Source organism: Serinus canaria, chromosome 11 (genome assembly GCF_022539315.1).
Source record: "Serinus canaria isolate serCan28SL12 chromosome 11, serCan2020, whole genome shotgun sequence".
Taxonomy (NCBI): Eukaryota; Metazoa; Chordata; class Aves; order Passeriformes; family Fringillidae; genus Serinus; species Serinus canaria.
Window position 1 is genome coordinate 3,990,811 of NC_066325.1, and position 22,334 is coordinate 4,013,144.

Genomic DNA, 22,334 nt, shown 5'->3' on the forward strand with positions numbered 1-22,334 from the left:
TCTGTTAAAAGAAGAGGAAAACAGATCTTCCATTTAAGTTGTATAAAACAGAAGTGCCTCCTGCAACTCATCAAGACCTTCAGTGGCAATTGTGGAAAAAGAAAAAATATAAAGAAAAAACCTGCCACGATTTCAATCCCTGCAGAACCTGTGCTCTCTAGGAGAGGGGCTCTCCATCCTCCCAAAGCCAGCCCCACAGCTTGCCCTGGTGCTTGAGGTGCCCAGGTGAGAAAGAGTGAAATGGCAGCTCTTGGGTCATATGCAAATTGTATCTGGATATGCAAACATTCCTCTAAATAACTTACATGGGCTGTAACCCACAGAACTGCCAGGCAGGGAGAGAGGAAAAGGGAGCACAGGCCAAGGGCCAAGGCTGTGCCAAAGGGATCTCCTTCTCCTTCCCTCTGCTCTGCTCTCCATGGGATCAGGAGTCACAGCACACACACAGAAGGAACAGGAGGCTATTTTTATTAGCATATCCAGAAAGGGCGATTTTTTTGGTGGATGTTGTAATTATTTTCCTTTCTGAACATAATTCAGCCCTTAACCTTTCTCCTTCTCCTGCTTTCTCTCCCTCTGTAGATATTGTCTTTATTGTCAGCCTAATTAACGCCATCATACTTTAATGTCAGCCAAAAAAACCCTCTCTGCAGCAACCTTAATGCAACCAACCAAATTTCATTCCATTTTTCTCCTTACAGAAATGGCAAGTGCTATGTTGTCTAAGAAATAAAAAGGGTAATTTCCTTTTTTTTTTTCCCCTATTTATTTTTGTCAGAGTATGGAATTTATAACTCTGGCTGAACAATGGCCCCCTGAGTGGCAGAGACTCATTTCAGAGACAATTGGTGTTGTCCCAACTCTGTCACTGTGGCCACATCAAATCATTATCATGGCTGCAAGCCAAGGGAAGAAAAAAGAACCCTTTTTATTATTGTTTTTCTATCTGGTCTCTGTAACTTGGCAAAGTTCTTTCGAATGTGAATTTGCAAGTCTTAAATGAACATATTATACTGTATTATTAACCTTGTGTTTTGTGTCGCTTTGATATGATTCCTTTGCAAATGCTTGAAGACTACACAGATCTATTGGGTAGCTTTAAATGCATTCTACAAAGAAACTTTAAATAATATAGATACTGAAAGGGCTTCTTTTTTACCCAGAAATTCAGGCTGCTGGCACACATCATGTTTTGTTTCTGTTCCACAAGTAATACTTTAACCTGTTACTGATATTTTTCCTTCTTTTATTATTGTTATACAGCTCCCAAGGAAATGAATTTTTGTTTCAGATTAGTTTTTGAATGAGATATGCAAATTTCTAGTGAGTGTAAATACTAATTGTGTGTATTCTTTCTATTTAGGCACCTTTGTTACTAAAGTAACAGCTACAGATGCAGATGATCCAGTGTATGGAAACAGTGCCAAGCTGGTTTACAGCATTCTGGAAGGACAGCCTTACTTTTCTATCGAGCCCCACACAGGTAGGTGACTCTGCACAGCACCCCCTGGCTCAGCAAACCACCTCAGCTTCCTCCAGGGGAGGCTCAGACTGGGAATTGGGCAAGATTTCTTCATGGAAAGGGTTGTGGAGCACTGGCACAGCTGCCCAGGCAGGGTGGGGAGTGCCCACCCTGGAGGGATTTAAAGCTGTGTGGGTGTGGCACCTGGGGCCATGGACAAGGTGGGCTTGGCACTGCTGGGGAATGCTTGGGGTTGAGGTTGCAGAGGCTTTTTCCAGCCTGGAGTAATTCTCTGGTTGCATTTGCAGAGGGGACCATCCCCTGCCTCCTAGATCAGGAATGGTGAGGCCAGCAGGGGCAGGGAGGTCATTCTTCACCTGTCCTTGGCTCTGCTGAGGGCACACCTGGAGTGGTCCTTAGAGGGCACACCTGGAGTGCTGTGTCCAGTCTGGCCCCTCAGTTGGGGAAGGATGTTGAGATGCTTGAACATGGCCAGAGGGGCTGGGAACACAAACCCTGAGAGGAACCTCTGAGGGAGCTGGGGCTGCTCAGCCTGGAGAAAAGGAGACTCAGGGGTGCCCCCATCACTCTGACAGCTCCTGAAAGGTGCCTGTGCTCAGCTGGGGTTGGGCTCTTTCTCCAGCAGCACTGACAGAACCAGAGCACACAGCCTCCAGCTGCACCAAGGGAAATACAGGCTGGATATCAGGAAAAAGTTTTTCCAGAAAGAGTGATAAAGTTCTGGCATGGCTGCCCAGGGAGGTGGTGCAGTCCCCATCCCTGGGTGTGTTTAACAAAGCCTGGATGTGGCACTGGGTGCCAGGGGTGAGTTGGGGTGCTGGGTCAGGGTTGGACTCAATGATCTTGAAGGTCTCTTTCAAGCTGGGGATTCTGTGAATTCTGTAAATCTCCTCACCCAGCTGTAACTGAGGTCTCACTCATGGTCCTGAGTTTGACCTCAGGAAAAACACAGGGAAACCAGGGATTAATGGTGGTGGCAATGTCCCAGAGGTCACTGGGACACTGAGGGCAGAGGAGGAGCTGTGTGACAAAACTGCTCAGGGAATGCAGGGCTTGGCCTGAGGGCTTTGAGGAGCCCAATGTAATGTTCAGTATGAGTCTACAGCATGCAGTTCAGCTTGGGAATTTCAGTGAACATATTTTATGTTTTCATTGAAAATTCTTTTTCTTTCTTGATTGGTTGGATCAATTTGGGGAGAGAAAGAGCATCAATCATGAGTGATGGTGTGAAGTTTCATTAGCATGCTTTTAGGGTGACTTTATTTCTCTGTGGTTTTGTAGTCTTGAAAGCCATCTGAAAGAAGTGCCAATAAATCCATTCCCTCTCGTTTTCTGTACATTGGTTGTCCATACAGCAAATTAATTTAGTTATGTCTAAAAAGCAAGTTTTAAGGTGATTTGATCATATTTCTAATATTGTCATCTGTTACTAAGAATCATTTTAATCATAGTGAGTGAAGCAGCTGTGATCTCCTAAGGAGAAGAAAAATAAAACTCTTTTTAAAACATATCCACGTGAATTTATACAGCTGCAGAGCAGTAAAACAGGAGTACAAATTCTTGTCCTTGTGCAGAGTAACAAAACTGTAAAATAAATGCTCAGAGGAATGATTAAAGGATGATTTTGATAGATTAAGTGAACTAAGTTTTCTCATCAACATTAAACATAGTGCTCCTGTAATCTTTAAAATCTGGAATTTCTTGAAATCTTTCTGATGAAATTGCATGGAAAAATTATTTCCCATTCCTGGAAATGCTCTAACTTGATGGGATTTTATGTAAATAGCGTGCATCAATAAATATTAAAGGATTAGTCCAAAGTGGATTTTTCTGGTTGAAGGACAGCTATCCTAAATGTGAGAGGGATCTCTGGAATGTAATTCAGCCTTTTATTTTTACACTGCATGTAAAATAGAGTTTTACAGAGAAAAATTCTAGCACAGTACAATGGAAAAAGAGCAGCTTGTTCCAAAAAAAAAGTGTGTTAAGAAAGTGTTTATTAGGGAAGGTCCTTAGTTCCTGTGGCTCATTTGTCACAATCAAATGGAAATATAACTCTGAACAGAGCTCTGACCCTCAAGTATCTAAATATACTGTTTGGTTCCTTAAATATTACAAATTATTGCATGCAGTAATGACTGGTGTGAGCTGTCTTAATTAGAGGGGAATTGACTGTAGGGTTTTTCTCAGTTTCTACTTGGGAATGTCAGTGCCTTAGCATGGGAACACGTCAGCTTCCCTAAAAGAGCTGAGAAGTGCATTCTCCACCTACACAGAAGATTTTCTTTCACAGAAAAATGGCCTGAAAGAAATATTCCAAATGTTAAAAAATACCTCATTTTACTTAGTTTTCTTATTTGTATTGCATTAATCCCTAATGCTCAATCCAAAGAAGTAACTGTTCCTCACCTAGCAAAGTGATTCCTGTTACCCTGAAAGCCAGAGAGAGCTCCAAAGCTTTTGGTGAACCTGAAAATCAGTGTTTTCCTCCTATTTCACTGGCATTAATTCCCCCCTCCTCCCTTCATTTCCAGCTACAAGTCCTCCTTTGCAGAGCAGCTCAGTTACCATGAAAATGACATCTTGGTGTCTAAGGGGAATTCATTGACAAAGAATTCAACTGTGGCCACAGTCCCTAAGTGGCTTCATCTTATGGAGCTGCTTCTGAGTGAATAAATGGTTTCAGATCCCCCATTTTTCTACATCTGTGGAGGACCTCAATTATGTTCTTTAATTCACTGCAGCTGGCTGAGTCCCTGTGCTGAGGCTCTTCCCTGTTTCTTTGCCCTTCATCTGTAGAGGAATCACCATCCTGCTCTCACCAAACAGCACACTCTGGTTTGTTCAGGGGATATAAAATACAAATCTACATGAAAGTTTATTCATGTATCAAACCAGATGCAGGTAGTAATGTAGAAACATTTACAGGGTGAAAAGAATTGCTGTAAACCAAAATGTCCAAAGCAAACATGAAGTGTGCAGGTGTTTGTTTCTTTCTCTTTGTCCAATGTTTGCAATGTGAACAAGCACAACCCTCAGCAGCTGAGCCAGGAAAACACATTATCTTGTAGTCCTCAGGATCCTCAGGGCAGGTTTTGGTGTGGGAAGGTGTTTGGATACTGTTGTGACAATGCACAAATTAAAGCAGAGCAGGTCTAGTAGTGTTTCACCCTGAGGATGATCCTCCAAGGCTGGTACATATTTTGGGGTCTGAGTGTTGTTTGGGATTTTTTGGGGGTGTGAGAGGGAATGTGGATATGTGTACAGCTGCATTTTCTCTGTGGTTACACTTCATTAGTGCCCTGATAAACTGAAAGCCTTTTCAGATAATTTGAAGCAGAATTGTTTCTGAGCACAGACATTGTGTCTTCCCCTAAATGGAATCAGCATTTCAAGAAATGGGCTGTGTGAGAGAGATCCACTTCAGAATGTAAATGTTTTCTGTCATTCACAGGAGTGTATCAAGTGTTATCAAAAGAATAGCTATTGAGAGCTGATCTGTTTACAGTTTTTCTGGATTACTGGCGTTTTATCATGTTCCTTAGAAACCAAGAGTAAATATAGATCTGTGCAGGGCAGCACTGTCTGTAATTTCTGATTTTCCTGGCTCAGGGGAAGGCTTGTCTGACCTTCCTGCTTGGTTTATGTGGCATGAGGATAGTGAACCATGAGGAATGGTTCCAACCATGTCTCCTGATTGCTCTGCCCCTGTAACAGCCAGAGCAAAAAGAGAGAGCAGAGGAGCAGGGGGTGGCTCTGTGCCTGTGCTAAGGAGGGGCTGTCACACCTGAGGGTGGAGGGGAGCAGGGGTTTGCTCTCCTGCATTTTGGCTCCTCCTGCCTGGGCAGGATCTGGATGTGCCCATACCTCAGCTGGAACCCACATTACTCAACCTCCTCCTCACTGAAACAATTCCATAATGCTGGGCACAAAGAAACAAGTGCTGGAGAGTGACCCATAAAACAATAATTTTCCATTACCTGAGATGAAAAATGCATATATTGCTGCAGTTCCAGTTTGCAAGTTCTTCTGTAAGAGTTATAGACATATGAAAGGAGGCAATTTGGAAGTTGTTTTACACTGAGTGCTCTGAATGTGGCTTAGGGTAAATGCTTTTTTGATGGCTTGTTCTGAATATTTTTTGCTTTTTGTAGGTGAATTTTATTATGACCACTGGCTTGTTGGACAGAGGGTAGACATAATTAATACATGACAAAGATACAGGTTTAGATTTTTTTTCTGTGAGCACCAAAACTTGTAATGTGATGGCATCAGATTAGTAACAAACCTCATGGTGGGCTGAAATACATTCCTTACACCATTATGGTTCCATCTCAGTGAGGGATGCCAGGCTCCCTGCCTGGTGTGTTTTATTTATAAAGGCACAGGAGCTGTATGGATTCTCTCATAATCTGAATGATGACAATACCAATGCTGGGAAAGGGGGCTCCTTAAGACTGCTAAAAGTAGCTGGAGTACACTTCTCACTTTTTAGCTTTTTCAAGGATATTAAATCATGACTGTCAGCTTTAAAATAAGATTATCATAATGAAAAGTAATATGAAGTGACACTGTGTTCTACAATATAGGCATGGCAGAGGAAATACATTTTCAGCTGTGTCTGACTTATTTACATTTCACATGAACTTAAATAATGTCACTCCTACACATACCTGAAATATAGTTACACAAAGAAGGCAAATTACAGCAAAGCCCTACTGCACTGGGAAGCACGTGGGATTAGTGGAGCACAAACACTTAATTTGGCTGGAAAAGAACAGCTTTAAGCACTGCCTTCTTGGGTATGGCCATTGGTACAGAGCCAAGGCTCAAGGAGTAAAACTGGGATGGGTGGAAGAGTCAGCAGAGCCAGAAAGATGAAGACTCTCCTAATAGGATGTGGATATCTTTGCAGAGTGGATGATTGTGGGGTTTTCCCCAATACCTGGTTTCACTTTCAGCTGGAAGAGCACGAGCTTTAAACAGCAGAGTTTTTAATTTAGTCTGTAGCCCTCTCTGGCCCACAGTGTTGAATCCCTGAAATCAGACCATAAATGAATAGGCCAGGGAGGAATGAAAACTTCACCCAGCAGAAGCCAGGTTTGAATCTTTTATTTTAATTTGCAGTCTTGCCTCCATTCAGACCTTATAATAGAGTCCAGCAAAATGGAAACAGGTAAGGGAGCAAGAGGGAATAAACCAGCACCAGCTACAGAGATGGTTGTGAGGTTCAGGCTGTTTCTTCTATCTGGTTGTTAATGTCCAGCTCACCCCCAGTGGTACAGGGTGCTCTCTGAATATTGTGTGTAGGGCTGATAAGAGCTGTCATCATAAAAAAACCCCACTGCTGAGATACTGAGAAAGTTCAAAGCAGGGTAGCTAAGGTCAGGAGAATATTACTTATAATGAAAGATTGATTGAACTAAATTTGTATAAACTGGATCAGAGGTGATTAAAGGAGGAAATGAAATCACTACACAAATATTTGAGAGGTGTTAATAAAAGAGAGACATGGGGACTGTTTTTGTAATTACTCATGATACAATGACAAGGAAGGAAGCACTTCAGGCTGGAGAGAAATGGGGAAACAGTTTTGGTCCAGGAAGGAATCTGCTGCTGTAAGGGGAAAGTAATGAGCTGCTAGGAACAGAACTCACTTGTGTTCAACAGAGCCTTCCTAAATAGTTCAGCTTCTAAATACTTTAGATCTAAACCCTCATGGGATTAGTGTAGAGAAAGTACTTGTTAGACATGAGTCAGAGTGGGGATTGAGCTGCTGCTTTCCAGCTCATTTTATTGACTGCTGCTGCTGCCATGGCTGTGCCAGTTACTGCAGATTTCAAGTGAAGTAAACTGAAATCATAAAAAGAGCCATGAGCTGGGATGGGTGGGTGCTGCTCTTCTTTAGCAGGAAGGGTGTAGAAACTCCTTCTCATAGAACTGTAGTACCACAGAATCAGAGTGGTTTGGGTTAGAAGGAACCTCAAAGTCCATGTCATTCCACCCCTGCCATGGCAGGGACACCTTCCCCTGGAAGAAGGCAGGTATGTGCAGCAGCATCCAGGTCCATGGAGCCCAGAGAGCAGCACTCCCAGGACAGCAGTGTGGCTGCAGGAGCATTCCCAGGGCAGCAGTGTGGCTGCAGGAGCATTCCCAGGGCAGCAGTGTGGTTCCAGCTCATTCCCAGGACAGCAGGGTGGTTCCTAGAGCGTTCCCAGGACAGCAGTGTGGTTCCAGCTCATTCCCAGGACAGCAGGGTGTGTTCCCCAGCACTCTCAGGGGTTCCTGGAGCACCCCACCGCTCGCTGCCATTGCAGGGCTGGAACCAGAGTCTGTTCTCACATCGCTGGGAGCCTTTTCCTGTCTTTGTGTACTAAACAGTCTGTGCAACCCGAGGAGACGTGTCAAGGTGTTTGTAGTGAGGTGGTTGGTGGCCCTGTGGGTTGTCTTGGTGACAGCCCATTAGGAGAGGGCTGGGCTGACACAGCCGGGGCAGAGCTCAGTCGGTCCCGCAGCTCTGGCTCGTTAGCTGCAAGTACAAAGTGCAGCTATTATGGATCAGGGATTTAGGACTGGGCCCTTCCAAGCACCAAGAGCTGTCCCTGTGATTAATAAAATAAGGGTGAAATCACTGCAGAGACATTTGAAAACAGTTCTGCTGGTCTGCAGCTGGTAGAGCTGAGTGGCTTAAGATCAAGGCAGATTGGCGTTTGGAAAGAACTGATTTCTGCTGCTTGAGTTTATCAAATAATAGCAGCAACAAAAAAAGCTGATCCCACATATATTTCCTGCATTTCAGAGCAATAGCTCTATCATTTTAGAAAGCTTGTGAGGTACTTTGAACTTGACTGTTCCTCATGCTGAGTAGGAAAACGGGCAACATATCTAAATAATGTGCTTCAAGGGCCTGAATTAGAGAGAGGAATTTGAACTACACAGCTGGAGCTAGAAAGCACCTGAAAAAGAATCCAAGGCTACTTTCTGTAAAGTGTCTGGTGTAATCACAGCTATTAGATTGCTACAAATAAAATCCCAAGGAAACGAGGTTGTAAATGCAGTGCCAAATGTTTATTTACTGAATTTGTTCTCAGCTGGTGGGAGAGTGATCTTTTCCCCATGCCACTGAAAGGGTCCCAGGGTAAAGGGAACAGCTGGGAAGCAGAGCTGGAAGCTTTGAACCCATTCTCTAAAACCCAGAGACAAGTTCACCTGAATTAAAAAGGCAACATTATAATAGGTGTTACCCAGCCAGGCAGTTTAGGATACACTTCTAGCAGAGTGCACACGGAGAAAGGCAGGTAATTTCACATGCAGTAAGAAACTTGCAGGGTCTATTTCAGAATGAAAACAAGGGCAGAAGCTGCAAAAAATGTAGCAATACGGGCTAGAAGAGAAAAGGCAATATATCCTAGGTTAAAAACCCCAAATTAATGAAACAACATTCAACCTTGGGCTCTCTGTTTACCAAAAACATACCAAAAAACATCTTCCCATACACTTTTAAAAATAAGCATTAGAAGAAAATACTCACATTATTTGATTCTTTGTTGAAAATACAAAAATGGCACAGAAATAGAAAATTATTTGATTCTTTAGCTATTCCTTATTTTTACTGTGTTTAATGTCTTTGATTTGAAATATATCTGGATCTGAATGTAATTCATGCAGCTCCTGTAATTAATAACTTTCTATAAAAGTTAGGCAGCCTTGCTAGTGATTGCAGATATGTTTCCTGTCTTGCTTAGAAATGAAAAAAAGAAATTAGAAGATTTGATGATAATTCTTATTAAGGAGATTATGATAAAGGTAAATAAAATTAAAAATAATGGATCAGTATTCCTGTATCACACCATCAAGCAACATTTTTAAAAACTTTCAGTAAAGGTGGTTGTGGTCTACTCATTTTTAAAAACTTGTGGCACAGGTCTCCAAGTAAAATTTTTTTATGGACTGCTGAAACATCACTGAAGCTGCTGTGCTTCATGGGAATACAAAGAATGCCACTCATGGCTCTGAAGAAATTGCAAGATTGATTTTCAGGAGTTTGGGTCCTATATATTTAATAAGAATCTCTACCAAGATTCTAGCAGGGAAGGAAGATCAAAGCAATTACTTAGCTCTTGCAAAATGAAGTAGGGAAAGTTCCAAAATATCAAAGTATGCAAGTTGAAATAGCAGGAAGTCTTCCACAAAACCTGTGAGATGAATGGGATGCTTGAGAAAGGCTTTTCAGGGCCAGGTTCCAATTTTGCATAGTGCTTCTTGGTTTTGTTCCATGTGCTCAATTAATATTATGTATAGTTTCATAGCATTAACATAAAGAGATCCTTAAAAGATGGAGACAAAAGTGAAAGCCAGGTCCTTCTTTCTGCTGCTTTTGTTTTTTTGCTTCTTTCTTTTCATGAGCTGCAGCCTCTTCCACTTTGCTTCCTTTCCCCTGGACTTTTTCAGTGACACAGTGGATATTCTTCCAAATGGGTTTTTGAATGTAGCCCCCAGGGGTGCATTTTAACTGCTTCAAGTTGTGAGGCAGATTGTGCAAATTGCCCAGTGTGTGCAGTCAGGACCACTGCAAAAGTAACTCCCCTTCTGCAGCTGCAGTGGGACATGGATGGCTGTTCAGGAAAAGCAACTCAGCCAGAAAAAAAGGCCCTTCAGTATTTGGAGGTTTCATCCTTGGAAAGAATAGTTTGCTTCTTGACTTCTTTACCTTCCAAGCTGGTTCCTGATCTTTCCAGCCTGAGGGAGAAGATCTCTAGGGAACTTCTGGGGGGTGCATGTTCAGTGCTGGCACCACATGTCTGTGAGTGTTTTCATGGCAGCAAGGTTTGGGAATTATTTCAGGCTAACAAGGAGACAAAGCCTTGGCTTGGACATTATGGAGGGAAGGAACCTCGAGTGAGAATGCAGTGAGGGCCACTGGCTCCAAAAAGGATCAGATTTTCCCTTCCCATTCTTGGCAGATTGTTGACTGATACATTCTTGAAAACTTGCAGGAATGGGAACACTGCAAATTCTACAGGCAGCCTCTGTGGGTTCTCCCCAAATATTCAGCTCCAATCTCTCTTGGTGCAACAGAAACCCATTTTGGGGTTATATTTTAGGCCCATTATTCCCTCTCTTATCCCCAGTGGAAAAGGAGAGTAATTGTTACATTAAAGGCCTTCCTTATACTTCCCTGAATATATAAATCAGTATTTTTCAAAACTGGACCTGGTGTTCCAGCTGCAGCCTCACCTGTGTGAGTGCACTGGAAAGATTATTCCACACCTCTTCCACAGAACATACTCACCAATACTCCAGGAAATGCTTGAGCACTTTTATCAGCAAGGTTGCTGCTGTCTCACATTCAGCTCATTTTGACTCCACGTTCTCTTCTGTCTTGTGAGTCATCTGCTCTATTGTAATTGGGAAGTTAATTGTTTCCCTCACACAAAATGCTTTTTGCCTGCCAAATTGAGTTGCATCCTGCTATTTTAGACTCTCCAAATTGTGAAAATTGTTTTGAACGCTAATCCTGCTCTTCCTGTACTTGCAATGGCTCCCAACTTTGTGTCATCTGAAAGGCTTGATAAGTTCTCCCTGCCTTCTGGCTTTCAGGAAATATTGAGTGATTTTAGAAGCAGAACAAACCCCATGAACCACGTCATCCATCTCTCCACTTGACAGTAAGGCATTGATAACTGTTCTGAATACAATCTTTCAGCAGGCATCTACCTGCCTTACATTAGTTTATGGTAATTCTCTCACTTTTGAACTGCTCCTGTTTGGCACATCTCCTTCTCATCCATCACTGCATGCTGAAAGTGATTATGATTTTATTCTCCATTTGTTTCTGGGTTGAACTGAAGCAGAGCAGGTTGAATGCTCAGTGAGTTAATGTTCTGTGTGCTGGGTGTGTGTTGGTATTTGGTGAGCCTGGATTGTGTTCTAAAAATAAACAGGTGGTTTCAGTGCTTCCTGCAAGCCTGGCCTGAGGACTGCAGAATGAAGAAAAAGAACAAATAAATATCCTTGAGATTCTCCATGCAGAACTCCCTTAGCCTGTATTTGTCTTGATCATGATAGATGAGGATGGAGCTTTTTGGTGTTTATAAATTTGCCTCCTAAGAGGTATCAACACTTCCCTGCTGCTGACCTCAGTTCTGTAGATTCTGGATGCAGTGGTAACCATCAGCCTGTGTAATTTGGATAGATTTGCTTCTTAAAAACCTGCAGCTCCTCCTATGGTAAATTAAACAGTAAACTTCTTTTTAACCTTTTATTGTGTTTGAAATGGAAACTTGACTTTGACTCAGCTTCTGGCAGGTGGTTTATGGTCTGTGACAGTGGATATGTATAAAACTGTTGAAACAACAGCTTGTGTTAGTACCTTTATACAGAAGAAAGAACCCCAACATTTTTATGTCTTGAAAGCCAAAATTTTAATTTTTATTTTGGCACTTCTAAAGGTATCCTATCTGCCTGATTATATTTCAAACCATAGGCAAGGGCTAAACTGTTCAATACATCAAGAGACAAATTAAAATACCTGTCTGGGAAAAACCATCAATTTAGTGAAATAATTGACTTTTCTCAGTGGAAACTGCAGAATACAAAATATGGCATCTCAAACAACTCATCTGTAGGCTAGAGTTAACTATGTAAATTAGGTTAAAAAACCCAAACAGACATAGAAACTCTGCCTAAAAAAAATAATGGAGATAAAGTACAGTATGCTTAATGCAAGCCCTATTGAAATAAGGGTTCATTGATATTTGGATCTGCTATATTAGTGAAAAAAATGAATGTGGACCAAATTCTGATAGCCTAGCTTTGCATTAGAATGCATTTTATGAGTCATTTCACTTATAACAATAGACTTATTTGCAGAATGCATCATTATTATTCATCAGTAGTAACCCAGTCAGTCCAAACCAGCCACAACTGTCAGATGCTTTTGGAATTAAGCATCATTTACTTTCCTTATCCTGGCTGCCATGGAGGAAATGACCCTACTTTTTCACTGACTGTATTTTGCACCTATCAAATCTGATAAATGGGGTTTGTTGCTCCCCTGCTTTCACTCAGAAAACTTAACACAAACATTTTCTTCAGTGTGTGGCAGAATAATGGGGGCTCCCTCCTGAGGCACTTTCACCTGCTGGGCCATTGGCCTTGAGGCTCCAAACCCCTCTTACTGTGGGCTTTTTATTGCCTGTGCTGGAATAGAAACTCACTGATTGAGAGTTGTCCTGTCCCTCTGCTGATCTTCCTGTGTCACCTGCTGCAGGTGACCCTTCCTTGTCAGAAGGGCTGGACCTGCTGATCTCCAGAGCATCTTCCAACCCCAGCCCTCCTGAGGATCTAAATTCCTTGGGAATAAGAGATTTCTCTGCCTTGGCTGCTGCAGAGGTTTCATTTTCCTGCAGAATGATAAAATATGTGAGGCAACAACCAAAAATATTTTAGGGGAAAAAAAAATTACAAGAGTGTAGGTTCCAAGCATGCTCTCATGTTATATTTGGAGGTTTATGGAGGAAGTGTATTGCTTTATTATAAATGCCTTACACCCCCTTGCTCTTAGTGTGGTCCTCAGCCATGAAAAGAAGGTCTGATCAGGTTCTTAGTATTAGATTGTTAAAGATGAATGGATATTTCATAAATGTTAGCATTTTCTTTATAATTTGTAAATGTCAGAATTTACTCAAAAGCATCTCTATTAATGCAAAAAGACTCTTTCTTTATTCTGCATGAATAGGTAATCTCAGCATTTCAGCCAGTGCCATTTCTAAAAAGCTTGGTTAGTGGAACCTGTGCCAGACAAAAGAGTAAGAGGTGGATAAAGCCTCCACAGCTATTCCAATCCCAACAAGGAAACAAAACTGAAACAAAGATTTGTTGAGTTGCTTTCAGTGTCTGCAAAACCCCATTATTTTTAAAATGGAATTTTAAAAAAATTGATTTTAAAAAATGCATGTTTGAATGGCACATTTTGAATTGTTTTCCCTAGGTTTAGTGGGGCTTCTTTAGTCCTTTATGATCTTATGATTATGGTGGACTTCGCTGAATTGCAATGAGCACTATTTTAATTTACCTTTAAACATTTAGTATTACACTTCCAATACATATTGTGAATGTATTAGCACATTACAGGTGGAATGATTTTGGAAAGAAAAAAATAATCATTTCTTCCACATGTCCATGAAAAAATTATTATTCCTACAACATGTCCATGAAATCTCCAAGAGTTTAGAGGGGATCTGGCTCCAGAATTAACCAAACTCTCCATTGTTGATATTTCCTTCAGCCCACTGACATTTTATAGTTTGGTATACAGCAGATCATTGAACTTCTGTAGGTTTAAAAGCTTCTGACCTGGTCAAGTAGGTGATGGCAGCTTGCTGAGGTCATTGTTCCACAGGTGACACCCTGAGCAGTGAGTAGAGTCTGTCTTGCTCCTGTTCAAGTTGAGGCACTCAGTTTAAGACTTAAGAGAAGAACTGTGGCCTGCAATACACACAGGATCAGATGAAACAATGGGTTGGGTTTCAATTATTTTAAACAATCTGAACAGATGTGGTTAACAGTGTTCACAGAATCAGCTTTCTATGGGGTTGTCTTCTGGTTGGGAATTCTGTGGGGAAAAGATGGATTTCTCTGGGAGGTAGGGCAGAAACCAAGAAGTTTGCCAGGAATAAAATGACAAAGAAATATGTATCACAGCTATGATTAATTCTTGGGTTTTGAACCACAGTTTCAGTGCACTTCTAATTAAATCAAGGTAGGTGACCTCTAATACAGTTTTTTCAAAATCTCAAATTCTTTTTCATTCTTTGTACTAAGAGGCAACCTAACTGGACCTTTGACATTTTTTGTATACCAATATTTGCATATACCCATAGAAACAGCTGCACACTGAATTTGTGTCTGTACCTGATTGTTTCCTCCCCCCATTATTGTAGCTATAATTAAAACAGCTCTTCCCAACATGGACAGAGAAGCCAAAGAAGAATATTTTGTGGTCATCCAAGCAAAGGACATGGGAGGACATATGGGTGGACTCTCTGGAACTACAACAGTGACAATTACCCTGAGTGATGTGAATGACAATCCTCCTAAGTTTGCACAGAGTAAGTGCCATTATATGTGTGTGTGCTCCTATTTGAGAAACTATTGTGTTTTTCTTTTTGTTTTTTTTTTAATCAAGTATTTTTTTATCTTTATATTGCCTGGGTTTTAATGTCATTTAAAAGATGTAGTTGGGATTACATCACAACTTTGAGAAAGGTTAATCATCCTCTGCCTGATTAAGAGCTTAGGAAAGAGGAGGTGATGTCCACAACAAGGTGCAGATCTCTGCCCTCCTTTTTACCCCTCTTACATCCTGAAAAGGGCCTGGGCACTGCTGAAAACATTTCTTTCCTCTCAGTGCAGTTGTTTCTGTGTGCTTTGTTTCTTCCATCTCCTGCAGACAAGTGCCACCACCAGTAAAAGACACATATAACAGATAAAAGGAATAAAAGTCTTGACTAATTAGGCAATACTGAAGAAAACAAAGGAGATAAGTCTGAATCTAGATAATTGTTGATCTTTAATTCAAAATCCATATTTTCTACTGTGGTTCCAATGGGTATCTTGCTGAGCTAGGTTAAAATGATTTGGCATCCTGCTGAGATTCTCTGCAAGCTTTGTAGTCTATTTCCAAGATGAAGACAAAAAAGAAAAAAAAAAGGAAGAAAAGCATAATGACTGGATTGATTTTATTTGGAGCTGGTGCAAACTAATGCACTATTAGAAACTTAGCATTTTATCCAGCTCCTTCTGGAAAATTAAAGTGAAAAGTTTTTTGAGGCTGCATCTAGATTTTGCATTATTTTTGTTTTCCTAGAAGTATATTTTTCTAACAAGGTGCTCAGGGACCAGCACAAAGTTAATTTTTTTCCATCTATGGATGACTTCAACTCCACTTTTGCCCTCTCCTGAGGACACAGAGTAAAATGGGTTTGTCCTACTGCTCAGCATATGATAAATCTGTAGCCTGTAGAAAATGCACATAGCTTCTGTAGCCTGTAGAAAATGCACATAGAGATGGAGAGAGAGAAATCTAATACAAATAAGCAGAGGCAAAAGCTTATATTCAAAGTTTATATTTTATTGCCTCATCTTAGTGGTTTTTAACAGATAAGCACTCTGCACAATGAAAGGTTTTCTCTCACAAAGGAGGAAATGCATAAATTTTTTCCTTTGTGTCCCGTTGCACTGCCTTACCCTGTGTTAGTGTTTCCCAAGAATTTCCCTAACAATGCAATGTCCACAGATGAACTCTATCACCAGCCTGCAGAGGGATGTCTCTTTTCGAGCTGCAGGGTCCTGTGGCTCCACCTCAGGGAGCACAGACCTGCCTGTGCCAGCTTGCCTGGCTTTGCCATTGTACAGCACTGCCCTTCTGGCTGCCAAAGGGGCAGAAATGTGACCCCAAAATCAGCTCCCAACTGGGGGCAACCCAGGAGCACAGCATGTGGGGGTGAAACTGCCCAGTCCCAGTGCTTTTGGGCACAGTGGCACACTGACTGGGGGCACCAGCAAGGCTGCATCCCTGTCCCTGGAATACATTTGCTCCTGGATGAGTTTTCCTGCAGCAACGAGGAAGGTGCTGCCTCTGGAGCTGTTACAGCCCCTGCAGGATTTGAGCTTCCCCCTAGGAATAACCACTGACCATTATGCAAATTCTTTAGGGGAAAAAACCCTGCTTGTTTTATTACTGGGTTGTTTTATTTATATATATATATATATATGTGTGTGTGTGTGTGTGTATTTGTATATATATATATATATATGTATATGTGTATATATATATATGTATATGTATATGTTTATATATATGTATATGTGTATATGTATATATATGTAGATGTATATATGTATATATATGTGTGTATATATATATAATATAAAATATACATATGTGTATTTAAGATGTATTTATATGTATTTTATTTTTAATAATATTTAATTGATGTAACTTTATAGAGACAGAATTTGGTTAGAGGCAAGGTTTTTATTTTAAAGAACAGAAGTATTTTAGGAATATAAATCTAAATATTGAAACATATAATAAATATATAATAAAATAAATAAATATATGCACATATACATACATATAAAAATTAATAAATGAATTAAATATATATATATATATATATATATATATAATTATATATATATATATATATATATATATATATGAATGAGATATATGAGTATTATGTATTTATTGCTTTAATGATGAGCCACAGTAATATTGGATCTGGTTGTTATTACAAATTCTGCCTTTTAAAAGGTGCCCAGCACCACAGATTAGCCACGACTCTGCCCTTGGACAAGAGCTGAGCAAATCTGACTTAATTTTTTTTCTTTTGCACTGTTGAAGCACAGTTTGCATTTGCCTGGAAAGGAAAATAAGAAAGGATCAAACTTACAATAATCCCAGGCAGAATGAAATCGAAATTCATAAGATGTAATACATGCTGCTTGCACAATAAATGGTAATGAGCTCGGGAAACAGGGTGTTCTATCAGGTTATTGTTTCCAGGCAGGACAGAAATGTATATTTATGGTTTGATTTCAGAGAGTTAGCCTCCTGGGTTTTAGAAATGAAAAAGATGAACTTTCACTACTTCTGTGATCTCTCTGAAATAATTTTAGAGGCGTTTTATAAGTCACAGAAGTTTTTAACCTGGCAGTTTAGCACAGAATTGTAATGAGAGGAACTGTGCGCTGCTGTGGAAACCCAGGGCTTTCAAAGATGCCCAGTGTGGATATTTTGGTCAGCTCAGCACTATCACACAATTCCTAATTCTGGAGAGGAATATGTGGAAAAGAGCAAACTGCATCATAAATTTTAATTTTTTCTTAATATTTGTAAACTATTTTAATAATCTGAGGGTAAAACTTCAACTTAACAATGCAATCAGCTGTGCCTGGAGACTCAAACCACAAAGTGTGGACAGCAGAGTAAATGATGAATGCATAATTTAATCTCCCAAGGCACTTCATTGCTTGGGCTGCTCATTGTTTTTGAGCCATTATGGGTATTCTGAGGAATCTTGATGATCACCAAATTATCTCTCATAATTTAGCCTACGAACATTAAAAACAAATCCCTTTGGGATTCATTGTGCAGCTAAAACATGTGTTTGTGAATTTCTCAGTTTCCTTCCTGTTTTCAACTGTGGCTACTGCAATCACCTACAACAGGTAAAGCAACAACTCCAGAACATTGTTTTTGGAAAATTACTACCTGCACTTAACAGGTAACACTTCTTCTGTGTCCTCCCTGTCTGAGAACAACAGGGAGGACACAGAAGAACAGGGCCAGAGTCCTGTGTCAAAAACTGTTTTAATGGTCTCTTCTATTATCCTTGAGTTCTTTTTGCTTATTTTAACTCATGAGCAGCATTTTTTTTTTGATTAGCTCATGTATTAATCTTAACTTCAATAAGAGTCAGTTATAAAGAGGTAGAAATATAAGGACTCTAGAAGGAATTTTGGGTATAAAATATGTGTCTTGTTTTTAGAGTACTGCTAGTAGCAGAGAGCTATAAAAGAAAATGGGTGTTTTGGGTTTTGCCTTAAAAATATTCTACCAAAAATAATATATCTAAATAGTTTTTTTTCATCCTTTTAGCTTAAAAGGTTTGAAGCAGGTGTAACAAAAAATAAAATGTTGACAATTTGAATAGCAAATTTCTAATGGATTTTAGTTTAACTCTGCAACAAATAGTAAACACAGTAATGGTTACTGTGAAAAGTTATTGTTTCCTGTAAAAGCATAAAAATTGGGAGTTTCCTTGAAAGTTTCCTGATTAGTTCCTTACCACAAAAGAGAGGTGGAAGAGTTTAAACAAACAAAATGAAACTACATTTTAACAAGTAGTAAATATTTAAGTTAAGCAGAAAATATTTGCAGTTAAATAAGTATTCACACTTATATAATAGCTAGACAAATTTTTTTTGTCGAGTAAAAGGCAAAGTTTTTTTGGTTAAATTGTAACTCTTTGTCCATAAAATATCTGTATAAAAAGGTAAGTTCTGCAGTGTTGAAAGGAGCTCAATATTTTTGTTTGCCAACACAAAACATCCCTGCAAGGCAGAAGGAGGAATCTGCTGGAATAGAAAGGACACTCAGCTACAGTAAGGTGAATATTCTTGTGTGAGGAACCCCCCTGTGCTGCTTTCAGTCAATAACTTGAGTAAATGGGGCTTGGATCTGCTGCACATCTCAAGAGCTGGTGCTGGGGATGTGTAAACATTGAAGAGCACCCAGGGGACACTGGGACCAGCTGTGATGTTCAGTCTTTTCCTCTTCTTTGGCAGGTCTCTATCACTTCTCAGTGATGGAAGATGTTGCTCTTGGTGAACCAATAGGAAGGGTGAAAGCAAATGACCTGGATATTGGAGAAAATGCTAAATCATCCTATGATATCATTGAAGGAGATGGAATGGATGTATTTGAGATCACTACGGATGCCCAGACTCAGGATGGAGTTATCAGAGTGAGAAAGGTAAATCACATCTCTGTTAAAACCATCAGTGCTTGTTGTACATGCAACTACCCAGCCAGACCCAGCTCTGTGAGGAGATGCTGCATTTCCAGGGGTTCTTTCATCTGTGGATGAGGTGTCAAGCCAGTGGAGTGATGAGAAGAGGTGTCCTGGCCATGATCCTCTGAATTTTCATTGAGGAAATTGACCACTGGGGAGGCATCCATGGCTTAATCTTAGCCAGGCTCCCATGTGGTCACATCATGCAGGTTTTGCTTGTTTACTTCCAAAAGAAAAGAGTAGATTAAATTCCACTTTGGTGATAGTTTTAACTTCTGTAAAATCTTGGCTGAGTATTCATCAAATAACTTCTCTCAGTTATTTGATTTCCTGTGAAGCTGTTCAGAGAAAAATAAATCACAGTGCATTAATTAAATTACCTGATATGTCAGAGCTTAGTCTTCCACCTTTTTCTCATGTTGAACTGTCTTCACCCAATGAACAGGGATTTCAGTGACTTTTATTAAGGAGATTGGTAGTTTCACATGACAAGTGTCAAATTTGGGCCCTAAAGAAAACCATGTTACCTTCTCTGTGCTTGTACAGTCTAGAAGTGTGAAAGGTGAGGTATTTGCATATACACAACAAAACCACCACCCAATTATCTACAGAAATATGGGGAGAGGCAGCATAGAAGAAAACTCCTCTAATAAAGCCAAGGAAATATTAATTGCAGATTTAATTGTCTCTATTTTCTGGGAAAGGAGAAAAAGCTATTCCTTGTGCTGAGTTCTGAAAAAGGATATTAATATAATTTATAGCAGTGGCAGAGGGTTTTAACTGCATAGCACAGATCACTCTAAATTAATCTTTGTTTATAAAAAACCAAAAGTAAACAAAACCCAAGCCATGATATTCCAGTGAGAAAAGGTGAATCCACTGAGCACAGGTAATTAATATTCCACTTGTACCTGTCATTAAAGAGGTCAGGCAGATTGCCTGTCAAAACTTTGTGTTTTCCCTTTCTCAGTGAGTAGGTCAGCACTGTAGCTTTATAATAAACTGATGTATATTTATCTAAATTTCCATTTGTTTTTCTAAAGAGAGAATTATGATCTACATCCCAGTTCTTCCTTACTGTTATTTATTGTATGCTGTGGCCTCTCCTGTAAGCTGAGGCAATTAGCCTTTTGCCCAGTTCCCTTGGCTTTATTTCATAACTGAATCTCAACCAAAATGTTGTTTCATATTTCCATTTTGACAGCAATAATAATTTTGGTTCTACTCCAGGAGATGATGTATGGATCTGCTCACCAACAGATTTTCTTCAGCATAAAATCAGGGGCTTTAGACAATGCTGAGTAAATTTTCAATATGATATTCTGATTAGGCATGACTAAATGTATTGGGGTGCTGTCTTTTCTGTAAAGCATATGAAAAGCAACTGAAAAAGTGCTACAGGAGCCATGATTGGCAAATTGTGAATATGCTGATTTATAAATCCCCATTCATAATTTCAAAAGCATACTAATTTAAGAGCTGCAAAAGAAGCAAGATTTCCTTGTGTTTACTAGAATTTGTGAGAAAGAGCAAATCCCATTAGAGCTTGATTCATACCTGAAAAAAATCCACAGAATTTGAAGATATACATATTGAGGGCTTTGACAGACTTCCTGAAGATTCCTGTTTGTGCTCTTGCTGGTATTTGCATTACAGATTCAGAGTGTCTATGTCCTCTTCTTTTTATCCCTCAGACATTATAATGCAAATCTTAATATCTTTCCAATGCTTGGCAATTTGCATCTTTGAAATATGAATCGTTGTGAGACACAAGAGAATTATGAAGTGAATATACTGATGTGCTTCAAGACACAAACTTGAATCTCCCATAATGAAAAAGTCTAACACTCAAAAGTGTCACAGATTTGGGGTTTATTTGGTGTTTCAGTTCCTTAAATCCACTGAGTTTTCATCTTTTATGAGTTAATATAGGACTGTAAAATAGTAAAACAGTGGTAACATGGCAGGTATATTGATAGAATAAAGTAATTTGTTTTGTGATTCTGTCTGTGGAAAAAAAGAAAAAAAAAGAAATTATACAGAATAGAAATTGCTACAGTTTTAAGAAATTCCTGAGAGATGTCTAGCTCATTTACTCCTATAAACTGAAATACAGAAGTACTTGTAGTGCAAGAATATTGAAGTACCTTCTCATATGATTAGCTCCACATTTTGCTTCTCCTGTCCAACAAATAATAATTTCTAGTTCTTTGCATTTCTCACATTGTTGTGGAAGTAATAAAATATTTATCCTTTGTGGAGCCAGTTGAATTTATTTTCTTATCTCCAGCCACTAAAGCACTGATGAAGTGCATTTTTGGTATGCAACTCGTGTCATCCCAAACAAATTTGTAGTGTTTGTCTGATATGTAATTGTAATGGTATAATTCATGAGAGGCAATCTTTCAGTAAATTTTTAGTGAAAAACAAGGAAACAGTGCTGTTTTCTCTGAGGCTGGTAAATAAACAGATATCTGTATGTGCCTAGAAAATCTGGAGGTTGGGTTTCTGGGAGAGGGAAGTGACTGCATTAAAACATTCCATTAAAAATGCACGTAACTCCACCCATCAGCATTGCAATCACTTGTTCCCTGTGGCCATCAGTAAATGACATTTATCTTTGTCCTTCTCAACAGCCACTGGACTTTGAGTCCAAAAAGTCCTACACCCTGAAGGTGGAGGCAGCCAACATCCACATCGACCCTCGCTTCCTCAGCGGAGGCCCCTTCAAGGACACAGCCACCGTGAAGATCGTGGTGGAGGATGCTGATGAGCCCCCAGTCTTCTCCTCACCCACTTACCTTCTGGAAGTACATGAAAATGCTGCTCTCAACTCTGTGCTGGGGCAGGTGACAGCCCACGATCCCGACGTGTCTTCCAGCCCTATAAGGTAGGGCTGCTCAAAAGGGTTCTTTGGGAACACTGCTGGCAGATCCCAAGTGTATTCCCCTCTCACTGTGGGGCTGTGTTCATGCTGTTCTGTTTCTGTAAAAATGCCTGGGTGAGGTTTGGTTTATGATGTTAGATTTATCAGTTCAGATCATTTTCAAAGTTCCCAAAATGCTCCTTACCATAGGAGTAGTCTTATGAAACAGAGGAATGCAGTGAAAATGAGAAATGTGAGTGGTTCTTATGAGAAATGAGGTTGGATGGGGTTGAATCATCAGAGTGTATCTCTGCAGTGAATTTAAATAATCCAGTAGTGTCTGCACTAACAATACTGAGTTTGTGCCATGCCGTTGTAAGGTTGTCAAAACATATTTGTA

General features: G+C 39.9%; 1 protein-coding gene across 1 annotated transcript in view; it reads left to right on the forward strand.

Annotated features, from left to right (window-relative positions):
• Positions 1–22,334, forward strand: part of CDH8 (cadherin 8) — a 159,315-nt gene that overhangs the window by 73,811 nt on the left and 63,170 nt on the right. Inside the window, exons 4-7 of the mRNA XM_050979066.1 lie at positions 1,364–1,483; positions 14,428–14,595; positions 18,842–19,029; positions 21,705–21,958. Coding sequence (XP_050835023.1) covers positions 1,364–1,483; positions 14,428–14,595; positions 18,842–19,029; positions 21,705–21,958 — 730 coding nt within the window. The remainder of the gene's footprint in view (positions 1–1,363; positions 1,484–14,427; positions 14,596–18,841; positions 19,030–21,704; positions 21,959–22,334) is intronic.